The following is a 21,771-nucleotide window of genomic DNA, read 5'->3' on the forward strand; positions in this document are numbered from 1 at the left end:
TCCCGAGCATGGTCTGAGGGCGCGACAGGAGTCTCGCCGCGGTCATCTGCCACCTGCCGTCTTTCTAGACTCTGCCAGCGGCGTTCCCAGTGTCGGACTACGGAGCGCCGTCTCCCTGCATGACGGGTGTCTTCTGCAGGGGTCGCTGGAGTGACATGGCCACGTGCTCGCTGTACAGCAGGAGCCCCAGGTAGCTGTTCGCTAACACGACTGGGGCGGCTCAGAGACCGGACTGAAGGTGGCAGCTGCCCTAGGTTTCTGATACCACATGTGACAAGCTGATGGTCCAACAGCCCTACCTTTCTCTCGTAAAAACGAAGAGTGGTGGGTGCGGAGGTAGTGAGGTGAGGTGGGTAGTCTTGAGGATTGCCATCTGCGGTCACTGCTCTTTACCCAGTGTGAGTGAACAACAATCAACTCAGTGCCTCGTAACGAACTGCGATTGGTCGCCGACATTTGAGATATTACGTCACGCGCGGCGTCCCATCTGATTTTCGCCGTCCCCACGTGATAACGCATCGCATGGATAGTCACCGTAGCGTTTTAAACGTGGCGTCCAACTTCTCATGTACTCCAGGATCGGACGGAAAGTTGATGGCTTGTAAACTGAAAATGTTGCCTGTTGTGTAGGTGTCAACTGTGGGTCCCTTGCCGCATGCGATATTTTAGTGCAATATGTTGCGTAAGGCAATCTGCGATGACATTCGGCAGCGATGTCATCGTGGCAGTTTGTGTTGTCTGTTGTTCCTGCCATTTGAAGCCCATCTAAGCATTGTATGTTGGAACATCATATCAAAACATGCGATCGTGATAAAGTAACATCGTTTACAAGCACTATAAGTATATTATGAGTCTGTGGCATTGATGAAGTGGATGACGATCACAACTTTAAAAACCGTTTGCCTTTGAAATACAAATGTCATGCTCATTTTTATCTAGTCTTTACCTTCAACGCTGGCCTATGGATGATCGAACATCGCATTAGCGGAAGACCAGTCAGAACGAATCACGAGAACAGGAATGTTGCAGTTTTGTTTTTAGAATGTCGCCAGCTGATCGGATCAATATTTACTTTCATCCAAAGTACGCGTGGTTATTTTTCGTTTGACCACTCAGTATCTACATTAATGTGCCGCTCTTTCTCAATCCTTAAAACTACAATGTGGAAACATCCTCGCACTGCGGTTCGATCACTGAATGCGTGACCTCGTGGAAAGGCATGTGACTTGCATGGCATGTTATAATCTACCATCATTCGTATCTGGATTACAAGACATGAGCGCGTGTTCATTAAATTGTGATGTCTCTTTAAAGTAAGCACGCATTTGGTTCGATGCACCACTGCTTAAAAAGCGAACGGTGCATCAGACAGGTACATCACCGTGTGCTACCCCGCATTATTAGCCACTTGACCGATGCAGAAGAAATCCCCCAATGGCATCCCCAAGGCGCGCTCTGGCTAAGCGGATGGCTGCACCGGCCGCGGCGCCGCCACCCCGTCTCGCCGACCTGGACCAGAACGACAAGGAGAAGATCGCTCTGATCGTCCATCAGTTCACAGAGGCGTGCCACCAGCGTGACGAGCTCAATGACGTAGTCAAGGAGCAAGAGAGCCAGGTGCACCACCTGATACGAGAGCGTTGGTCTTTCACGCAGGAGAACAGCCGACTGGCGCGGGAGATGGAACACCTCCGCCAGCGGCTAGCGCAGGCCGAGGACGCCAACTGCGAACAGGCCAACGAGACGCGCACCAAGATGAAGAAAGTGTGCGATGCTAACAAGCAGCTGTCCGCCATCTGCGCGGAACAGAAGGAGCGATTGGCCAGGCAGCATCGAAAGGCGGCAGACATGGAGCTGAAGTATGGCACCATGGTCAGCGCCATGCGGTGTCTGGAGCTGAAGCTGGAGAACAGCAAGAAGTCGATCAAAAAGCTCCGACACCACCTGGACAACGCCCGGAGCACGCGCACCTTTCCGCCGCAGTCGGTCGACTGTGAGACGCAGACGGAGCGTGAGGGGCCTCCGACGCGCTGCTGCAGCTTCGATGCGGCGCCGGCCACGGGCGTCACCTCGTCCGGGCCGCTCTCCCGCCCTGTCACCCGGCACACCTCGGACGTCTCGTCGGGCCCGCTGAGTCAGTCAGCGGCGCCGCCGGCCGCGGCGCCCCCGCCCGGTGGCGAGCCGGCCGCGCCGCTGCCCGCTCCGGCCCAGCCGGCACCGCAGGTCAGTGGCCGGGCCCACCCCCGAGAGTGGTGGAAACAGCGGAGCACGCTGCGCCGCCGCCCGCTCCGGCCCAGCCGGCACCGCAGGTCAGTGGCCGGGCCCACCCCCAAGAGTGGCGGGAGCAGCGGAGCACGCTGTGCCGCTGCCCGCTCCGTCCATCCGGCATCACAGGCCAGTGTCCCAGGCACCCCTGAAAGCGTCGAGGACGGCGCAGTCCACAGCCCCCTGCACACAACACTGCGGCCCCGGCAACTCAGATGGCATACGACGGCTCAGGTAGTACACAGCACACTACAGCGGAACCAGCAACACGGAGGCAGTGAAAGTCACAGACGGGGACACAGCGCGCATCTGAGCTAGACCATTGACTGCATACTGGGACAATTCTATGGAGAAGCATGAGACGGGTGCCCTCATGCAGCATTCAGTGTAGTTGGTGGCCGTTGATTGTCGGACTGTCCCGGCGTGTCCAAACGGCGTTCTCCCTACTGTCCCCATCTCTGGTCAGGAGTACGCGCGGAGGCTGTACACACGTCACCCTACCTAATCTCTCTCCCCCCCCCCCCCAAGTTACACTCATCATCTCCATGTCGTTCGTTGTATCATCTCTCCCATGGAAATAGGTATGTGTCGTTGTGGAGATGAGTGCTGAGTAACAAAGAAGGCCGGGCGCTTCAAATCACGAATATCGGTGGACAGCACCGAGCTAAACTGAGCTGGTGCGGTCGGGGCAAGACAGTTAGGCGAACAGAATCCTTCGACGCGCCGCATGACCCGTCACCCGTTGTGGACGCCTTCCCTCTGTATCAGACCACGGGGACATCAGGAACCAAGTGTCATGCTTCCAACCCCAGCGCCCCGTTCGCCAGCCGATGGTACGGCGGGGGCTGCTATCACCCGCAGGCCGTGTGGGGTGCCGCAGCGAGCGTGTGCTCAGTCCAGCGTGTACCCGTCTGTCCGAGCCTGGCGGCGCGCTCGGGTCGCCCGCCGGAGCGTGTCGCCGCCCCGCCGGCCGCTGCCCTGACCGCGGGGTCCGCGTCCCCGCCAGGCGACGCCCCAGACGTCGACGGCCAGCCGCTGGACTCTGACCGAGCGGCAGCCCTGCCGCGCCGCCGGCGCCGGGGGAGTGCTGGAGTGGGCGGCCGCCGCCGCCGACACCTGCCCCTGCTGGCACCAGGCGTCCGCAACCGGCCAGCTGGCCCTGTCGCCCCAGGCCGTCGAGGACTGGATGCTGACTAAGCTCTTCTTCAGTGGCCGGGCGCCGTGCGCAGTGTCGCATGTCCCGCAGCAATGAACTGTCAGGCCGCCGCCAGTGTCAGTGTCAAAGCGCCTTGTTTGGGTCATTGCCCTCTCAAGCGGATTCAGAGAGCAGGAACTTGCATATTTGCCAGTCGTGTCTTTTCGGTTGTTCTGTTGGGCCGCTTGTACAGACCATATGGTTCATGTTGTGGTGCGTCACAGAAAAAGAGCAAGGCATGCCATGTGCACCATCTGTGAGAGGTCTGATCCTCAGGTTCTTTCTATACGTGACACCAGCCGATCATCGGATCAACCGTTGCGCATACATAAGACACGGGGGTGCCGGCCCCGTCATACAGTCCAGCTTCACTACAGCATTCAGCTCGGTCAGTGAGTGATGGACGTGCTGACTGAAGTGCCATGAGAGGATTCAACCAGCACTGGTGAGCCGGGAGGTAAGTGAAGTACGCCAGCAGGCATGGAGTACCGCGACAAGGTCCCACACGGCCACATCGCCGAACCGAACGCCGATGACCAGCTCGCTGCGATGCCGACCTGGCCATCCAGAACCATCCCTTAAATTTATGGTATATTTGTGTCGAACAGCATGGAATGAATGACAACACAAGCGTCGAACAATGACTACACGATGCACAAATCGAAATCCCAGTCTGCGGGCGTTAGTCGGCCCACGCGGCCCACCCAGTCCGTGACCTTGAGCCGGTCGCCACACCGCCGCCTCACTTCATATACTTGGCGCTGTTGGCGGCCAGGATCTTGGCCGAGGCCTTGGCGTCGTGGAAGAGCTGGCCGACCTCGGCCAGGTCGGCGGCGCTGATGGCTTGACGGCCGTTGACGCGCGCCGTCAGGCTGGCCGGCGTCAGCAGCTGCACGGCGTACCGCAGCGTCGTGTCGGCGCCCACCTGGCCCAGCGCCTGCAGCGCCGCCTCGTCAACGGCCAGGCCCTCGGTCTGTGCGCGGATCTGGATGATCTGCGTCATCTCCTCCTGGCTGTACGGCAGCGTGCGCACGATCAGCAGCCGGTCCAGCAGGTCGAGCGGGATGCCGTGCGGCGACACCACGTCCTCGCAGCCGCTGGGGACGGAGGCCGGCGGTCAGTGGCGTGATCAGCGGGAGAGGACACGGCCAGCATCAGCCGCTGGGAACGGAGGCCGGCGGTCAGTGCGTCAGCGGGGGAAGACGCGGCTGGCGTCCAGCGCTGGAGACCGGCCGGCGGCCAATGAGTCAGCGGGAGAGTACGCGGCCGGCGTCCGGCGCTGGGGACCGGCCGGCGGCCAATGAGTCAGCGGGAGAGTACGCGGCCGGCGTCCGGCGCTGGGGACCGGCCGGCGGCCAGTGGTGTGGTCAGCGGGGGAGGATGCGGCCGGCGTCAGACGCCGGGGACCGGCCGGCGGCCAATGAGTCAGCGGGAGAGTACGCGGCCGGCGTCCGGCGCTGGGGACCGGCCGGCGGCCAATGAGTCAGCGGGGGAGGACGCGGCGGACGTCCGGCGCTGGGGACCGGCCGGCGGCGCTCGCACCGATGGTGCGGGCCGAACCGCCAGCGCTCGCGGCCAACCGCCAGCAAGGGGAACCCTGGCAAGAGGGATACCCGTGGCGAGAGGGTCAACGCACAATACCGGTAAATGCGATCGTTCCACGGACAGCAGTGCAGCGCCGGTGACGGATAAAAGAATCAAATGGAAAACGCCGATACTAGCCATAGCGAATAGCAAAGCCCAATCCGAAACCATCAGAGGAAAACTGCACCCTCGCGAAGACGAAGCTGCCTTTTCTCGTCCATGCCTGACCACGACACCATGCTGGGTGGGTTCGGAAGCCACCCACCGGACGGCGCAGTTGCCCCGGTTGGTGGCGAAGATGACAATGGGCGCGATGGTCATCTCCAGCGCGCGGTGCAGGTAGGTGAAGCACTCGATGTCCAGCATGTGCACCTCGTCGATGAACAGCACACCCGGCACGAGCTCGGCGATGCCCTCGTCGATGTACTTGTTCACCACCTTGTTGATCTCCCGTCGCAGCTTGTCTGTTGGGGGAAAAACAGCGATGTCTGACTCACGCACAGGTTCGAATAACGGCCCATCGTGAGCGTCATCACTTATGTCACACCATATCTTGGTGCGACCCGGCGGATTGACGGGCGAGGAAGCGTTGGGCAGCAGTACTGCTCACCGTACACCCTTCATAAGCCTGAAAAATTAGCAAAGGCCTTTTGGTGTACATGCAGTCGGAATTAAAAACGGCATCTGACCCACATCGCCATCCCATCCAGTGCTTTGCAGTCACTGGATTTGTTCCCAAGCAACAAGACATGCACATCGAACACTGAGGATGCGAACTTACCCGGAGACTGAGCACGCGCCCCCTGACCAGCGGACCCCATCCGGGCACCAGTCCCTGACCAGTGAACCCCATCCGAGCACCGCTCTCTGTTCGCCAGCGGATCCCCCCCTGCCCGCCAGCGGACCTCTCCCTGTTCGTCAGCGGACCCCTCCTTGCCCGCCAGCAGACCCCTTCCTGCCCGCCAGCGGACCCCTCCCTGTCCGCCAGCGGACTCTTCCCTGCCTGCCAGCGGACCCCTCCCTGCTCGCCAACAGACCCTCCCTGGCCGCCAGCGGACCCTCACCCACCTGTGATCTCCGTCTTCTTGGGCTTCATCAGCTGACCCATCATGGAGAGGATGTCCTGGCCGCCCTGCGGCCGCGCGTTGGCCACGTCCAGGTCGTGCAGCGTCACGTCCTGGATCACCTCCTTCTTCTTGTGCACGTCCCCCTTGGGCAGCGGCACGTACTCCTCGGCCTGCGGGGCCACATCGGTCGTTACCAGCTTGTTCCCCGAGTCACTGCTCACGCCAGAGCGGGCGCCACGGACACGGGCTGCAGCCAGACCCTTCATAACCTCGGCAGGGCGCGCTCATCATCTTGATCCAACACGATTTCAGTGGAAATAATTGACTAACTCTCGCCTGTTGTTAATTGGTTACAAGGAATCGAACACATCGACATCGTAACATATCGCGCATCACTCGTGCTTGTGTGGTAATTGTTATATATATATATATATATATATATATATATATATACGTGTGTGTGTGTGTGTGTGTGTGTGTGTGTGTGTGTGTGTGTGTGTGTGTGTGTGTGCGTGCGTGCGTGCGTGCGTGCGTGCGTGCGTGCGTGCGTGCGTGCGTGCGTGCGTGCGTGCGTGCGTGCGTGCGTGCGTGCGTGCGTGCGTGCGTGTGATATCACATAGCATACGCTATATTTTGTGCAGAAGAGGCAATGGGTTGCATACTTTGTCACGAAATAATGCTAGCACACAGCAGGGCCTTGAAATGCCTGCAGAAACGGAGTCGAGCACGAGCTGACAACAAACACAGACCAAAACCCATATAACCACCATGCTGACAGAAAGCAATCAGACAAGCCAGCCGCACAGCAGCAGGCCCGGCTGGCGGCCACCGTTCACACGGCACGCTCGCCCCCGCCGACGGCCGTACCCACCTCCAGGTCGTACTCGGTGGCGAACGTGTCGCTGCGGCCCTGCCGCTTCACCGAGCCGCTGTTGGCCTCGATGTAGATGACGTCGCCCACCTCCACCTTCTCCTTCTGCAGCGACTCGTAGATGGACGGGTCCAGCTTCAGCTGTTTGGTGCCCTTGGCCGTCTTCAGTCCGATCACCACCGAGCTGATGGTCTTGCCGTAGCCTAAAGCAGGGGATTCAGGTCCATTACTGTGACCCGGGACGCAAAGCTTGACATGACCCGCGGTATATCGACCACAGGCAGGCACCACACAGTTCATGATGGACATAGAAGGCTATGGCCCACCGTGGCCCAGACAGACCCGACAGTGACCGCCAGCCAGACTGACCTCCCATCGGGTTTTCGGTCTCCTGCGGCGAGAGTTCGGTGACCTCGCCCTCGTACACCTCCTTCATCTCCTTGATGCGCAGCCCGATGGCGCGCCGGAAGTTCTCCATCAGCACCTCGGTCTTCTTGATCTCCGAGCTGAAGACCTCCGAGCCGACCATCGGGCAGAACGGCACCTGGCGCACGGGCGCCGCCGCATGAGACGGGCGGCACGGTACGCGGGTCGGCACAGTGCAGGGATCAGCACAAGCCGGTCGGGCGCGCGCGGACCAGCAAGGACAGCACAGGGTACACAGACCCACTAGCCTCAGTCTGATGAGTGGAGGGCCGCACGGTCACATTTGGCCTGTAACCGGCCTCCCGTTCACGACCCCGACGCTCACAGGTGATCACAGGTGACACCCGACGCACACAAAAGACTGCACGGCGGATGAGCCAAAATGGAAGAGTGTCAATGAGACAGGAAGATGGCCACAAGACTGGCAGTGTAGGTGTCTAGAGCTCACACACCTGCACCCCTAATGCATTTCTAAAAGAGCATGGGCGGCGGATAACGCAACACTCGGGTCATCACCTATCAGCGCACGTGACGTGTGCGAGTCGTGGCGTCTGATCACTATGCCTCACGGTGTGTCTGGATGAGTAGTAGACACTGTCCATTGTCTAAAGATACTGTCTTCTTCTCATGCAGATGCTCACATGCACTTTGATTATAACATCCAGGATGGCTGTGGGGGCATATGCCATTACTTTCTAAAGCTCAATCCCATCATCCCACCCTGGAGCCAGTGCGTGGAGGCGGCCTGTGGCCTCAGTGCAGCGAGCTCCTGGGTGCCCAGCGTACCTTAGAGCCCAGCTCCTGGGAGACAGCCAGGGCCACAGCTGTCTTGCCAGTGCCAGGTGGCCCGACCAGCAGGATTCCGCGGCCCGCCATCCGCTTTGACTTGATCAAGTCCACAATGATGCCACATGCCTGAACATGGCAATGACACCATTAGGGCGGTGGCCACGGTAGCCACAATATCAAAACACCTGCAGATATGCTACCCTTACATTGGACATCAGTTCATGAACTACAGCCAAATTGTTCAACAATGCATGAGAACAGTACACAAGCCCATGACTGACTTCCAACATTGTTCACCTGGTCACAATGCAAGTTATGCCCAACTAGTACATGTGGTTTGCATGCAAAATGTGTCAACCACCAGTGAAGAAGTACACAAAAGCATAGCATATCCTGATCCTGGTGTCCTAGTGTTCCAAGCTGCAACATTCAATGTCAACCAGTGTGGTTCACAGTGCTGTAATTACATGATCACAGTTGATCACACTGACCTCCCGAGCCTCCTCCTGGCCCACCAGACCAGCTGCACAGGTCACTGCCTTGCCAGTTTCATTCAGCCCCAGCCCCTTGACATGGCTGTGACTCGACACACGCTGTGCTTTGGTAGTGCTCTTCACTTCCTCAATCTTCATCTTGAGCTGCAGGAAAATGCACTGATGTAAGAGTGCAAAATTATAAATCCTTTTCATATTTATTTTGATTATTACTTTTGATATTTTCTTGCAGCTTTATAATGCCAACATTTCTCAGCATTCTCCCCAAGGCCCTGCCTAGTAATGAGTCCTGGTAAGCAGCAAAAGAAAATATCTAATGGGTCCGGGCTCAACACCATAAACCATTTGCATCCTAACCCCAGCACATGGGGATCAATTGAATTACAGCTTAAAAACTATAACAGCCACAGCTTCCTGTCATCTCATAGAACTATAATTTATTTATAACACACCCTTGAAATTGCTGTGAGTGGCTGTCAGGGAAGATTTGAAGAAATCCCTACAGACAGTGAACATAACAGGTCCTCCAAATTTGACCAAAAACTCTCTTTTCCAAATCTTTAGAAGCCACATGGATTATGGCTGAATGATTATTGATCAGACACCACTGTTCTCAAACTCTGGAATGGCAAAGATAACTCCAGATCAAATGTCTGACACAATAGTGTCTTGAGTACCTGTAAGGTTACCCTGACTTCAAAACCTAAAGCTAATGTCATCATTGACAGCATGTTCCAACTCCCCCCCCCCCCAGAACAAAATAAAACTAGGCATTACCTGCAGCATCTCAATCCAGCAAAACAGGCACCTAACCTTAGTCCTGATGTTCAGTAAACATTGTCACACAGCTGGCAAAATCAAAGACCAACACATTAACAGGCTATGGATTAGCTAAATTTGAGAATCAACAAAATCACATGCTTACAGGGTTGCACAACCTGCACAACAGTGAAAAAAATCCATCCACAGCACTGAAATCTCACACAACAGTGAGCTCACCCTAGTGATCACCAAACTCTGGCTGAGCCAAATTATGCATAACCTTAAAATCACTGTTACTTTTCATGCTAGCTGATATGACCTTCACATCATCATTTTGTGACTCATTGTCTCCATACATTAAGATTGGTGATGACAGCACACCAAACTCTAGAGCACTCAGATTCATGGTGTGGGTATGCTGAGATTACTGCCTCATTGTTGCTGCAATACTGGACATGTTCTGCATAACAACTGCTTTTTGCAGTACGATGTGCATATAGATCTAACACAACCCCATCAATCTTTTTGTCATTGACTCACGTGAAATTCAAATGCTATTTTAAACCAAATTGAACACTATGAAAAAACACAAAGAAAGAAACACGAAGTTTGTCAACAGACGCCGGGTCTCCGGTCCGGGTCCGGGTCTTGCACGCGGTTTTCGCTTTTAAGCAATCACAACACCTCCGCTGATCCGCACAAACCTTGGATTACCCGAATCGGCTCTCAACGCAGTCAAACAGTCTTATAACTTCGCTGATAGGCAGAACGGGTACCTATGTAACATACAATATTCTATATCATGAAACAACCCAGCCACAGAGCAAACACTCCCCAGCCACGAGGACCATGAAGCAATCGAACACACAACGCGGTCGAACAAGCTCGCCAGGCTTCTGTCTGACTTACCAAGATGTCCCACAAACTCGGAATTAGTATGAGGTAATCTGGAAATCTTAACTTTTAATTTAAGAGATTTTTCAACTAAATGCACTTAAATGAGTAAAAACACCTAATTTTATGATTTTTTTATTTATTTTTACTCAATTTAGGTACATGCTGACAATGAAAGGGCATTTTGATGCATGACGTCATAAACATATTACAAGAGAACACCTTCGTATGCTACAATAGCAACGCATCTGACTCATTTCTGACTAAAGGCGCATAATTTGTATGTGCATGATGCATATGTCTGAAAATGAAATGCGTCCGGTTAATCGACTGCGCTGATGGTATGTGCCTACACACGCCATCATTATGGGGATGAGGTGTGACTCGGCTGGTGTGTTATTTTTTGTTCAGATCACAGGTTTGAGAGGGAAAACCCCAAGGCATTTATGGCTGTGAATGCATTTCATACCTGCATGGCTTGCTCATGTACCGTAGGCTTGATGTCGGAAAGGTGTCTGTGTTATCATTTGTATGGCTTGACATTCTGCTAAGTGTTTATCTCTTTGATGATTATGTGTCTGTTTTTTTGGTACAAACCTATTTTAATATCACTGCAGCACTCAGCTGCATACAATCACACTGCAGGCTACAACACTGTTTAGAGTAAATTAATGACATTGATTTGCATGTATGTGATGCACATATTTGCATCTATGTTTAGAGATTTACCAATCTCTCTGTTTTCAACAAAGAAAGTTATTCAGATTCAGAATCTGATTCATCAATTTTTGCTCAAGCCCAAATTTGTTATTCAAATTACCTTAAATCAAGTTAATATGTTTGCCTTGGAGAACCAGGCCACTCAAAAGTAGCTTTATTTCTGCATGCTACACAGAGCTTGATAGTTCAGCCTTGGCTAATATCTTAGCAAGTTAACTGGTGAAATGTTGCATACCAGCATGACATATTAACATTAACTTATTCTTACTGCATGAAGGAATGAGCTCAAGATGAAGTTATGTCCCCCCTGACCATTCACAATCTCTGGATGGAGGTCATGTGTATCAGCAAATAAGTAGCTGTTATGCAGGTACTTTGAGGATTTGAGAAATAGTTGTTTGTAAAAACTAGTCCTAAAAACAACTGAAAACCTAAAACTAGAGAAACACTTAACCTGCAGCCTAATAGCAGTTCCACACAACTGCCATACAGGGTGGGGAGGGACAAATTGGTTCCCTCAGCTGTTAAAAAGTAAGGTGGAATGACAGTAAGAGGTAAAGCATGAGGTAGAACAAGCTGGAGGGGTGGGCTGATTGGTAAGCCTGGTGGGGTGAGTGCTAAGGCATGCAGTGTCGATATTTCGGTAAAGAAATTATGGCCATCAGCATATTATGACTTATGTCGATGGAGTGAACCAGCTAGTTCAGAATTGATGTACAATTTAAACAGTGATTGCGCAATATCTCTAGCACTTTTGACTGGTTTCCAACACTGAGAAAACCTGATGTCCAAAAGGAATGAAAGCAAACAACTAGGTCTGCCACCATCGACCTGCCACCTAATCAAGAGATTTGGTGGGCTTAGGAGGTGCCGACTGCTGATTGTGTTTTGAAAGAGCCACTGGTGGTGAGGACCTCAACAATGCAAGAGCCAATCTCCAAGTCTTTCAATACTCCGGCGAGCAAGAGAACACAGTCGGAGGTTGCGACCTCCGAATCAAGACAGCAACCCAAAAGGAGGAGATCCAGTGTCTGTAGTGCTCAGCTGATGGCTCAAGAAGAAAAACTGCAGAAATTGAAGCTTGTTAGCCACTACAGGAAGAATGTGAGTATGCTGTGATAGATTATTTAGGTTGGGAATTCATGTGATGCTGTGACATTTCTTAACATGTTCTATTTAAGGTGGTTTCAATGGGTTACAGCAGGCTCACATGATCAGTAAGTAAATAGTCTTAACGCTACAGGTTTTGTTGGTTTTCCACTGGAGGTAGCGTCACGATGTCAGCAACGATAACCATTTATTACTGGATCGATGCAGGCTAGCCCCAAGGTTGGGACTAGCCTGCATACATGATGCATGAACAAAGGGCCATCGCATGAAATGATCCACGATAGAGCATTATGAGACACCACCGCCAGGCCACGTATCCTCTGCACGTGACGATGGTGATGATTGGGGTTTAGGGGTGCGCAGACAACATGACCGCAGACGTCCGCGGTCATTTTGCGCCCAGTTTGTGCGTGCCAAGCGGCAGTCCTCGGCCGTTCCTGGGAGGATTGCTCGATACTAGAGAACTTGCCGTCCCAGAGAGATGCTCACATACAGAAGACACGACCTTTTAATCCTGAACACGTTCTCCTATACATCGCATCTAACAAAGCCTGGGCCTCAAAAGCAAATCATCACTAGACAGATGCGGGCCTCTCAATCACAGGTAGACTGCCAACAATTGTTCTCCATTAGCTATTCACAAGCATGACTAAGACTGGTGAACTCGAGGATCTCGGTGGAGCAATGCATAAGTTTCGTCACAAGATTCATCAACTGTGTGTGTGTGTGCCGTGCCTCGCCACATTCGCGCGCCCCTCTCAGTATGAGGCGCGACTTGGGCGGAAAGTTACACAGCACCCGCTCTGCGCACACGCCGATTCCGCTAACCGGGTCCGTTTGCCGGGGCCGACCTTCACCAGCCCCGACTCAGACCGCTCCCCTGAGCCGATCGTCAGCGTGTGGTGACCCCCCCCCCCCCCCCGACCCCGTGATAACCATCACAGTGCCGACGGCGGCTCGCTGAAGCTGGCCGGCTCGCTGCCGCCTAACCGGGTCGTCGCATCGCCCCGCAGCATAGCCTGCCGCAGCTGGAGCGGCTGACACAGTGCTGGACGAGGGCGGCCCAGCAGGCGCTGCGCGACCTACAGCAGCGGCTGCAGAGCCGTGAACAAGACGTCGCCATGGCGGATCTCCTGCGACACATGGGCGTCGACCCCAAGCTAGTCATGTATGATGCTGAGACGGACAGCTTCTCCGGAGCGGAAGAACAATAAACTGTGTGAACGGCTGTAATTCGTCCGGCAGGTGTCGATTCATCGCAAATGAGTGCCCCACAGAACGGAAAATTTGTTGAAGGTTTGTGTGGTAAGTTTCTTTTCTGTGGATGTATGGGCATTTTGTCCGCATCTAAAAGTAGCGATAGGAAAAGCTGTTTCCGCCCGGGCTCGAACCGGGGACCTTCCGCGTGTGAAGCGGACGTGATAACCACTACACTACGGAAACGATGAGGGTGTGGGCCGCTAACGGTGTACGTAATAATCGCGAAGTAGTATTGATGTATTGGTCATACCTTTCTACTGGGCAAGCCATATTTGTATGAATACATTTAACATGACGGAAGTCTTCTGCTATCGTTTTGATAGAGACATGTTGCCGAAATATCAACCCAACCATATCTCCATTCTCCCAGTTTTTTCTCCGAGGAATAAGGCTAATACTACTGTCTTACCTGGATATGTTCAACATTCACTCACAATTGATTAGTGATGCAAATTATGCAACGTAGTTTTGAACATGCACGCCTACATGTCTTACAACTCTTATATAATCTTATATATCTTATAACATATGAAAGAGCTCGATGCCAGGCGTTGCAGTCTCCTTGGGCCGCGCGGCGTGCACTAGCACTACAGCTACAGCACTTGCAGTTAACACTACTCGTGCTCAACAGGTGAACGGAAATGGTGACTTATCATAAAGGAATACCTTTGAGCGCTTTATGACACCACATCGTACATTTAGAGACATTCCGGGGTATATGTAACCTGTGCGGTTTTTAGATTGATGAAAATAACGTATTGGCCGTTACGGCACTGCCATGTGGTGCTGGAATCTGGTGGTGGAACTGGAGGAGTGAAGTAGGAGCCAGTCTTGACGTGGAAGACGTCAAGATTGATACTAACGCAGCCTTCTTCATCCGAGCTCGCCGCGTGCTGCATGCCACATGCGGACACCCGCCGTCATGCCTAGAAAAATCGTGATCGATAAGTTGTTCATTTATCGTAATGTCCATAACGGAGGGGTGAACAAATTACGTGCGCCCTAGGGGTCTGTTAAAACGGTGCTTTGGAGGCTTGTGATGCGCAACATGGACACCCAGCCGCAGTGTTACAGGAGACGAGGACGGCAGCCACACGCGGCGCAGGCTGCCCGACGCGTCATCCGTGGAATGTCGTCCGAGCGCCACGCACGAGGCCACCTGCCGCCGGAGAAGGCCGCACCACCGCACACCACTCGACCCACCCCGAAAGCAGCGCACACCGACCCAGCACGGCGCGCAGTAAACTCACCATCAAAATAAGTTATCACGCTCGGCGCCACACGGCCCATACAAAACTATAAGCACGCGGGAAGGGGCGGACGGGCGGAGCGCCGCGCCGAAACTGCCGAGCCGACGGCCGGCCGCTGCCAAGCGAAGGTCCGGCCAATGTCCAATCGCTGCCCGATCACTGCCCAGCGAGTGCCCGATCACTGCCCGGCCAGTGTGCCGACGCTGCCGGGCGCTGTCCTGTTGCTGCCCGGTCGCTATCTAGCCGCGGCAGGCGGCGCGCTCAGAAGGTTTTCCGGTGGACGGCGCGCTGGCCGTCCTCCTCGTACTCCTTTTTGCTGACCCACATCTTCTTGAACGTGTCGAGGGCGGCCAGGATGGAGCCGCCGATCCAGGTGGAGTAAAGCCGCTCTTTGGGCGCCGACACCTGTCGCCGCAGCAGACGCACAGCGGGAGTCAGGGACTCAGCGTCGGTACGCAAGACACCTGTTGTTGATTTGGGTCTTACCGCGCCACAGCTGCTTGGTTATCCGGCGTCCATGCAGAACACTAGCAGTCACTATTCAGCCACACAGAGCAGACACACAGCGGGTGGTAACAGGCCGGTCATTACCGGCACACAATACACCATAGTGGGTAGTCTGGGACCCAGTGTCAGAACGCAGCCTCGTCTCCACAGATATGTTTGTAAGCCGTGGACCAGCAAAGCTGTTCCATGCTGAAGTCAACCGATCGGCCATCGTATGAAGTGATCCGCGATAGAGCATAAGACAAAACCACCAGGCCACGTATCCTCTGCGAGTGACAATGGTGACGATTGGTGTTTAGAGGCGCGCAGACGTCGGCGGTCATTTTGCGCCCAGTTTGCGCGTGACGTTTGCTATTCAGCGCCAAGCGGCAGTCCTCGGCGTTCCTGGGAGGATTACTCGATACCGGGGAACTTGCCGACCCAGAGAAATGGTCACATACAAAAGAAGAGACGACCTTTTAGTCCTGAACACGTTCTCCTACACACCACCCAACGTGATGTGCCCTGAATCAGAAATGATGATATGCGCTTTGTCTTTGTCACTAGGCGCGAAAGCAGATGGAACATAGATAAACGTGATGATGAATATAAGCAAACACGGAAGAATCAGCGTAGAATATACCTTATTTTGATATCCTTCGGTGCCAACCTTTTCACTTCACTTAGGAAGCGGTCTCCGAAGCCCTGTGAAAAGGAGGAAAATTTGAGCGCCACCTCCATCGAAACGACAAGTCAAAAAATCCAACAAAGTGATTGAGAACAAAATTCCCATCACATGCGGACCATCAGTACTGCGACCCACGCGTCCACACTGCATTTCGGAAAATATCGCACTGAATTAAATTCCTACGCTTGCCCAGTTGACCTAGGAATTTCAGTATCTGTCAGATATGCTTGTTGAGTGTACCTTGAGCCACGTACTAAAGAGAGGTAACTATTTCAGCGGATACCCCGGTCTTTTGTGTTTATCTCGAGACAAAGCTGCTAAGAATTCACTGCCGTGCTCAGCAGCGGAACGCCGCGGCCATTCTATGATTGGTCAGCCCTCTGGCCAGCTGCGAGTCAGTCTTTGAACACCGTGCTAACGGTGGTGCGACCTTACAAGTGGTGCATTTGCTCGCAGATATCGCTGCCCGCTGCAGACTGAATGGCGGTCAATCAATTTTTTAAATTGCCGTTGAAAGAGAACATGTATCACGGATCTCGGCTCACCCCCACTCAATCTCATGGGCCACTCTGCTCTATTAAACCCAGACAGTGAACCACCCCATGTGTTGCAGTTGTGACCGGTCCCACCACCTAGCTATTGCCATGAAGTCCTTCCCCACCCAGACACAAACGTGTGCTCGCCCGCGCACACTGACCGGGGCGGATCCCACCACGTACCCGGATCAGGGTGGAGCCGCCGGAGAGCACGATGTTCTGGAACAGCACCTTGCGCAGGTCAAGGTCTGACTTCTGGATGGAGTACATGAGCACCTCGTGGATGCCCTCGTACTCCTCGCCGATGAGGTCCGGCCGGAACAGCACCTCGGGCGCACGGAACCGCGCCGCGCCGATCTGAAACCAGCCCCGGGGGCGCTGAGGTGCCGGCAAACCCGGGCTGGTGGAGCGCACCCGCGCCAGGCGACCTGGTACTGATGCAACAACCAGGACAATGAACTCATTTCGTTCAATCGCTGATCATTCGACCGGATTAGCTTCATGTTTCCGTCAGGTTTGTATGGTGGCATGTCCGAATGAACATTTTCTCAACAAATTGGTAACTGGAACAAAACTAACTGAAGAAATGTCCCACAAATATGCCAATCTCGACCACTGATCACGGGATTAGCGTTCGCCACTGGCTGTATCAACAGCCCCGCCAGACTGGGGCTGCCGCCACCGCCGCCCGGCTCGGGATGAGCAGCTCGGCCGTGCTCTGCGCGTGCTCACCTCCAGCGCACTACCGTCGGGCAGGGTGTAGCGCACCCGCTCCGTCTCCTTGGTCTCCTCGCGGCGCGGGTCGGTGGCCACGAAGCAGGCGCGCTCCTTGATGGCCTTGACCACCTCAAACTCGGCCGTCGTGTGGAAGTTGACGCCCTCCTTCCTCAGCAGCAGTCTGGCGGTGCGGCGGTCAGCACGGATCAGGTCAGGTCAGACCGGTCCTCCACGAGGGCACCTGGCCGGGTGCGGCGCCATCGGTTCATCCCAGAGGCGAGAGGCACGCGCACTTCGCGGAACAGGCTATGGGCCGGGTCAGGAGGTGCGCTCAACCGCGGTCGAGTGTTGCCTGTAGTGAGCCGTTCAAATGCCAGCCCTGCACTGACGCCTGGTTAAAAGGTGCTACCTGAACGATTAACGAGCAACCTGCCTGCGAAAATACAGTGGTCATGGCGCCCGGGGGTCAGGTCTGTTCCGTAACTGGCTGGTGTCGTCGGTGGTCACATATATGCTAACACGGTGGTCAGGAGCGGCGGGGCGGTGTTCAGCGACTGGCTGGTGTCGTCGGCGGTCACATCTACGCTAACACAGTGGTCAGGGACGGCCCGGGGGTCGGCTCCGTCCCGTAACTGCCTGGTGTGCTCGGTGGTCACATCTACGCGAACACAGTGGTCAGGAGCGGCCGAAGGGCGGTGTTCCGTAACTGGCTGATGTCCTCGGTGGTCACATCTACGCTAACACAGTGGTCAGGGACGCCCCGGAGGTCAGGTCCGTTCCGTCGCTGGCTGGCGTCGTCGGTGGTCACACCTACGTTAACACAGTGGTCAGGGACGGCTGGGGATCAGGTCCGCTCCGTCACTGGCTGGCGTCGCGGGCGGTCACCTCAGGTATCTGGAGACGTCGCGGCCGGCCACGTCCACCCGCATGATGCTGTGCGGCAGCGCAAAGCCCTCGTAGATGGGCACGGCGTGCGTGACACCGTCGCCGGCGTCCAGCACCACACCCGTGGTGCGGCCTGTGGCGTACCTGCGCACCGCGAGGGAGACACGTTAGCGGCGCGCCGGCCACGCTCGGATGCTGCAGGGAGTGCGGCACACTGAACACAGACGTGGAGCATTAGTGAAAATGTGGTACCCTAAACAGATGTAGTTGTTGTTGAGAGCAAACGATTAAGGATAGTTGAGAACAAACGATTTCGTCTGCGGTATTAATATAGGTGCGCCGAGCAGATAATGTAAACTCACAGACTGAGGACGGCTTGCATGGACACAAATAATGCAGGAACTTGAAGGGTTTCAAAAAATATTTCAGCCGACTTCTCCCTGTTCTTCCTGGGGTTCAGAGGGGCCTCTGTCAGAAGTACTGGGTGCTGCAACAAAACAAAAAGCGTTTAGCATTAGTGACCATCTGAAAACGATGTCTGCACATTCCCGACGAACTCGGATCATCAGAAGAACGTTAACGCGTTTTGGTAACCAGACGACAGCCATCGAAACGTCGCCGACTTATGACTAAGTGATATAATCGGGTTGCTTAACGTCATATCACAGGGGCTGTTTGATCAAATGTATCACTTATGCACAAGGCGTGGACACGTCCCACGTAATACGCTGTTTCAAAGTCGAAGACACACACAAGACACGAAGGCCGGCCAAACTGCTGTCCATCTTTACGTGGTTTGATTGTTCCACAGAATCTTAAGAGTACTAGAAAAGCAAAATATCACTCAATAATTTTCTATCAATGCCCTTTCAATGCATTTCCAAGCATTACATCAACAACGTAAGCATTGCCTGGCGGTTTGCTGCGCCATGCCCTGAAGAGAAGACGCCTGATATCTAGCTGCTGATTCTGGCCCACTTGCCTCCTCTGAAGACGTTTTCAGCTGGTCCTTACTGTAGATGTACTGCCAAATCCTCTCCATGTCGTTCCAGTCGGTCACAATGCCGTGCTCCATGGGGTATCTGGTGAGCGGCCAACGCGGTCAGGCACCTCCTCCGGCGACGAAGGCACCACATGACGGGAGTGCGAGCCACCCCACTCTTCTCCCAGCACAGGAGATGGACAGACAGAGAGAATGACAAAAACTCTTCTCCCAGCACAGGAGACAGACAGAGAGGACCTCCTGTAGCGGTATTCGTATGAGAATCATAGAATTGTCCCCCAGACTGCAAAAGTTGTCGTCTGCCAATGCCGACCACAGAAACAGACTGATCTGATCACAGGAGGTGCCCAAATGCGGGATTCCACTGGTTAGGCAAAGGGGGAGACAAGGGGCATACTGTGGCTGCTGCCATCAATGCCATCATACAGACATGTGTGTGATGGTCAAAAGAGAATCTCACCTGATGCTAAGCAGTCCTCGGTGCTCTTCTGCCTTGGGGCCGACAAAAATGTCACCCTCCAGGGCTCCGGCCATCACTCGGACATGCTTCGGTCTGCCCACGCTGAAAATGTGAGGCGTCATTTGAGGTGCAGAGATAAAAGCCTAAAGTAGAAGATTAGAGGATCTTACTCCCCACTGACTATTTGTAAGAATTTCTTCTCAAGCATACCAAGAAGGGCAGGTGGAATAATTACAACATTTGCATGTCAGACAAGTCAGAGCAGCTTGAATGTACCACCTATGTTAAGAGGAGATGAGTGCACATTTTTATACACTGGACTACCCAAATGCATTCTCTATACACAGGACTACCCAAATGAACATGTCACCTGATAACTACTTCCCAAAGCCGATGATGCCATGTGATTGTGTTCTAACCTTTACCTGGGACATAAATATCAACAACACTTGCATGCTAGGGAGAGGAGTCACTTAATACAGGGATTCACACTCACTAATTTGGGAAGTGGCATTTTGGTGTCTGGTCTCCAGCAAATCCTGCCTTGATCACTCCAGAACCCTGGAACACAGAATATCTCATTGTAAGACCATGCATGAATTGACTTGATCTCTGTTATGCAATGCAACAGTGCAAGAATACAGCGTGGCTGTCATTTATGTAAGCCCAATTTAAGCAGTTATTAAGTGAATCTTCAAAACTTCTGTTCACATTCCTGCTCATAGAAATGGTAATAAGGTTGCCTTACCTCTCACTCTTGCATTCAGCCAATGGAAGCCAGTGCTTCTGATAACTCACATAAGTGATGATAGTTTGAAATCAAGTTATCAGGGCCATGATGATGCTTGATAATGACAGTAACAGCCTGTCACTGCAAATTGCCAGCACAGATATAGTGCTATCAAAGCATTGATACTCACATTGTCAATAACAACAGGCTGGTTGAAGATGACATCAAAGGCATCCATTGCCACAGCCTGGATCAGTCCTGTTGACAAATGAGACTGATGTCCTGGTCAAAACAGAATAACCAACTGATGGTCATGTGGTTCTCTGTGAGAGGAAGTATAGCAGTCGGGATAAGGAAGTTAGATACCAACAATGATTATACTAGGCAAATTTGTTCAAAGATAAATCTGCAACAAGAAAGCAATACTATATAGATATCAAGACAAAATGATGGTAACTGTTCCCATCTTTCCCAAAAGCTCCATAATTGACCAAACCTTGGGGGAAGCAGGGGACATAAAGGCTTTCCAAGACATTTGTTTATACGTGGTGTCAAACATATAATGTCAATCATAGGAAGGTTATTGCATTGGCCCTTTGCCTCTGGTAGCAGGACTCATGGTTTCCACTGTGACACAGCTTTAAAATGCCAGAGTTCTGGGACAACATTGTAAAGCTTATGTAATTGGGAAGTGTAAAAAATAGAATGCAAATAGCAGCAAAAATCTAACCATGTTAATGTGATACACTGAATGTTTATTTCAAAATAACAGGCATGGAAAGATGACACATATGGGCCATACATCAATAGCTCACACAACACTTTGTTCCAGCCCAGAGATTTCACATCATATCCTGATGATTCTGAAAACTTTGAGCTTGGCGCACACCCTGAGGAAGGTGAGTATGTAGCAATGGCACTACCATCACAGCAAAGTTTTGATCCAGTGCACTACAGTCAAAGGCATGTTACGTTGTAAATTATTTATGATATTTGGCATTCACTGGCAATCAAAAACTGTCTTGAAGCTGTTGATAAATAATGTGTTACATTGTATGGAAGGGGGGTATGATGAATCATAACTGAATTATAACAGCAAGATGTTGGACACAGGAGCACCATGCACAGGTGCTGCAAATCATTCAATGCCAAACAGGGTTTTTGCAGCATGTGCGGGGGCCTTGTGGCCAGAGCACCCAGTACACAAACAGGGGAGGAGAAACAACTTGTCAAAAATGGTCATCATATCCGTAGGTGGACATTACACGGAAGCAAAATATTACGTTAATTCTAAGAAAACATTAAGAAACATTTGTACTTCCAACCCCTCCAACTGGTTGATATTTCTTGCCACAAAGGTGGGTTTGCATGGAACAGTTGTGCAAAGAACACATGTGTAGGACATCAGGTAACAAAAACCATAAGCTAATGCTGCAACCAACCCGACTTTCAGTCTCCAACTTCGCCGGCCCGTGACTTTCTTGACAACACCCCACCCAAATCCGTGAGTCACGGACAGATGCGTTCTACGTATATGACGAGTCTGCGACATTCACGAAAGTTGAGGCCACTAAAATCC

The 21,771-nt window shown here is 53.1% G+C and overlaps 2 protein-coding genes, 1 long non-coding RNA gene and 1 other non-coding gene across 6 annotated transcripts; 1 reads left to right on the plus strand and 3 right to left on the minus strand.

Annotated features, from left to right (window-relative positions):
* Positions 1 to 4,037: 4,037 nt before the first annotated feature.
* On the minus strand, positions 4,038 to 10,302 carry LOC119090511 (ruvB-like 1). Its single transcript, XM_037213325.1, has 8 exons — positions 10,158 to 10,302; positions 8,689 to 8,835; positions 8,195 to 8,323; positions 7,352 to 7,526; positions 6,983 to 7,185; positions 6,113 to 6,281; positions 5,310 to 5,508; positions 4,038 to 4,557 (listed from the first exon to the last, which is right to left on the minus strand). Exons 2-8 carry the CDS (start codon positions 8,827 to 8,829, stop codon positions 4,203 to 4,205), a joined length of 1,371 nt encoding a protein of 456 aa, XP_037069220.1. The 5' UTR covers positions 8,830 to 8,835; positions 10,158 to 10,302; the 3' UTR covers positions 4,038 to 4,202.
* A 316-nt stretch (positions 10,303 to 10,618) lies between these two features.
* Positions 10,619 to 13,727, plus strand: LOC119090514 (uncharacterized). The gene is made up of 3 exons (XR_005093249.1): positions 10,619 to 10,688; positions 11,863 to 12,171; positions 13,191 to 13,727. It is a non-coding gene; the product is annotated as an uncharacterized LOC119090514 (long non-coding RNA).
* Positions 13,548 to 13,620, minus strand: TRNAV-CAC (transfer RNA valine (anticodon CAC)). Its single transcript has one exon. It is a non-coding gene; the product is annotated as a tRNA-Val (tRNA).
* Positions 13,728 to 15,300: 1,573 nt separating the features above from the next.
* LOC119089464 (alpha-centractin) lies at positions 15,301 to 21,709 on the minus strand. 3 transcript variants are annotated; one of them, XM_037212175.1, is made up of 10 exons: positions 21,635 to 21,709; positions 20,383 to 20,450; positions 19,959 to 20,023; positions 19,463 to 19,564; positions 18,982 to 19,081; positions 18,362 to 18,486; positions 18,000 to 18,143; positions 17,130 to 17,295; positions 16,581 to 16,754; positions 15,301 to 15,878 (listed from the first exon to the last, which is right to left on the minus strand). In XM_037212175.1, the coding sequence occupies exons 2-10, from the start codon at positions 20,428 to 20,430 to the stop codon at positions 15,801 to 15,803; spliced, it is 1,002 nt and encodes a 333-aa protein (XP_037068070.1). In that variant the 5' UTR covers positions 20,431 to 20,450; positions 21,635 to 21,709; the 3' UTR covers positions 15,301 to 15,800. The 3 variants fall into 3 exon arrangements, with proteins under 3 accessions (XP_037068070.1, XP_037068069.1, XP_037068068.1); XM_037212174.1 differs by having other exon boundaries at positions 15,302 to 15,878; positions 20,383 to 20,466; positions 21,635 to 21,690; XM_037212173.1 differs by having other exon boundaries at positions 15,574 to 15,878; positions 20,383 to 20,515; positions 21,635 to 21,684.
* Positions 21,710 to 21,771: the final 62 nt, after the last annotated feature.

Source organism: Pollicipes pollicipes, unplaced genomic scaffold (genome assembly GCF_011947565.3).
Source record: "Pollicipes pollicipes isolate AB1234 unplaced genomic scaffold, Ppol_2.1 Scaffold_3087;HRSCAF=3621_pilon_pilon_pilon, whole genome shotgun sequence".
Classification (NCBI taxonomy): Eukaryota; Metazoa; Arthropoda; class Thecostraca; order Pollicipedomorpha; family Pollicipedidae; genus Pollicipes; species Pollicipes pollicipes.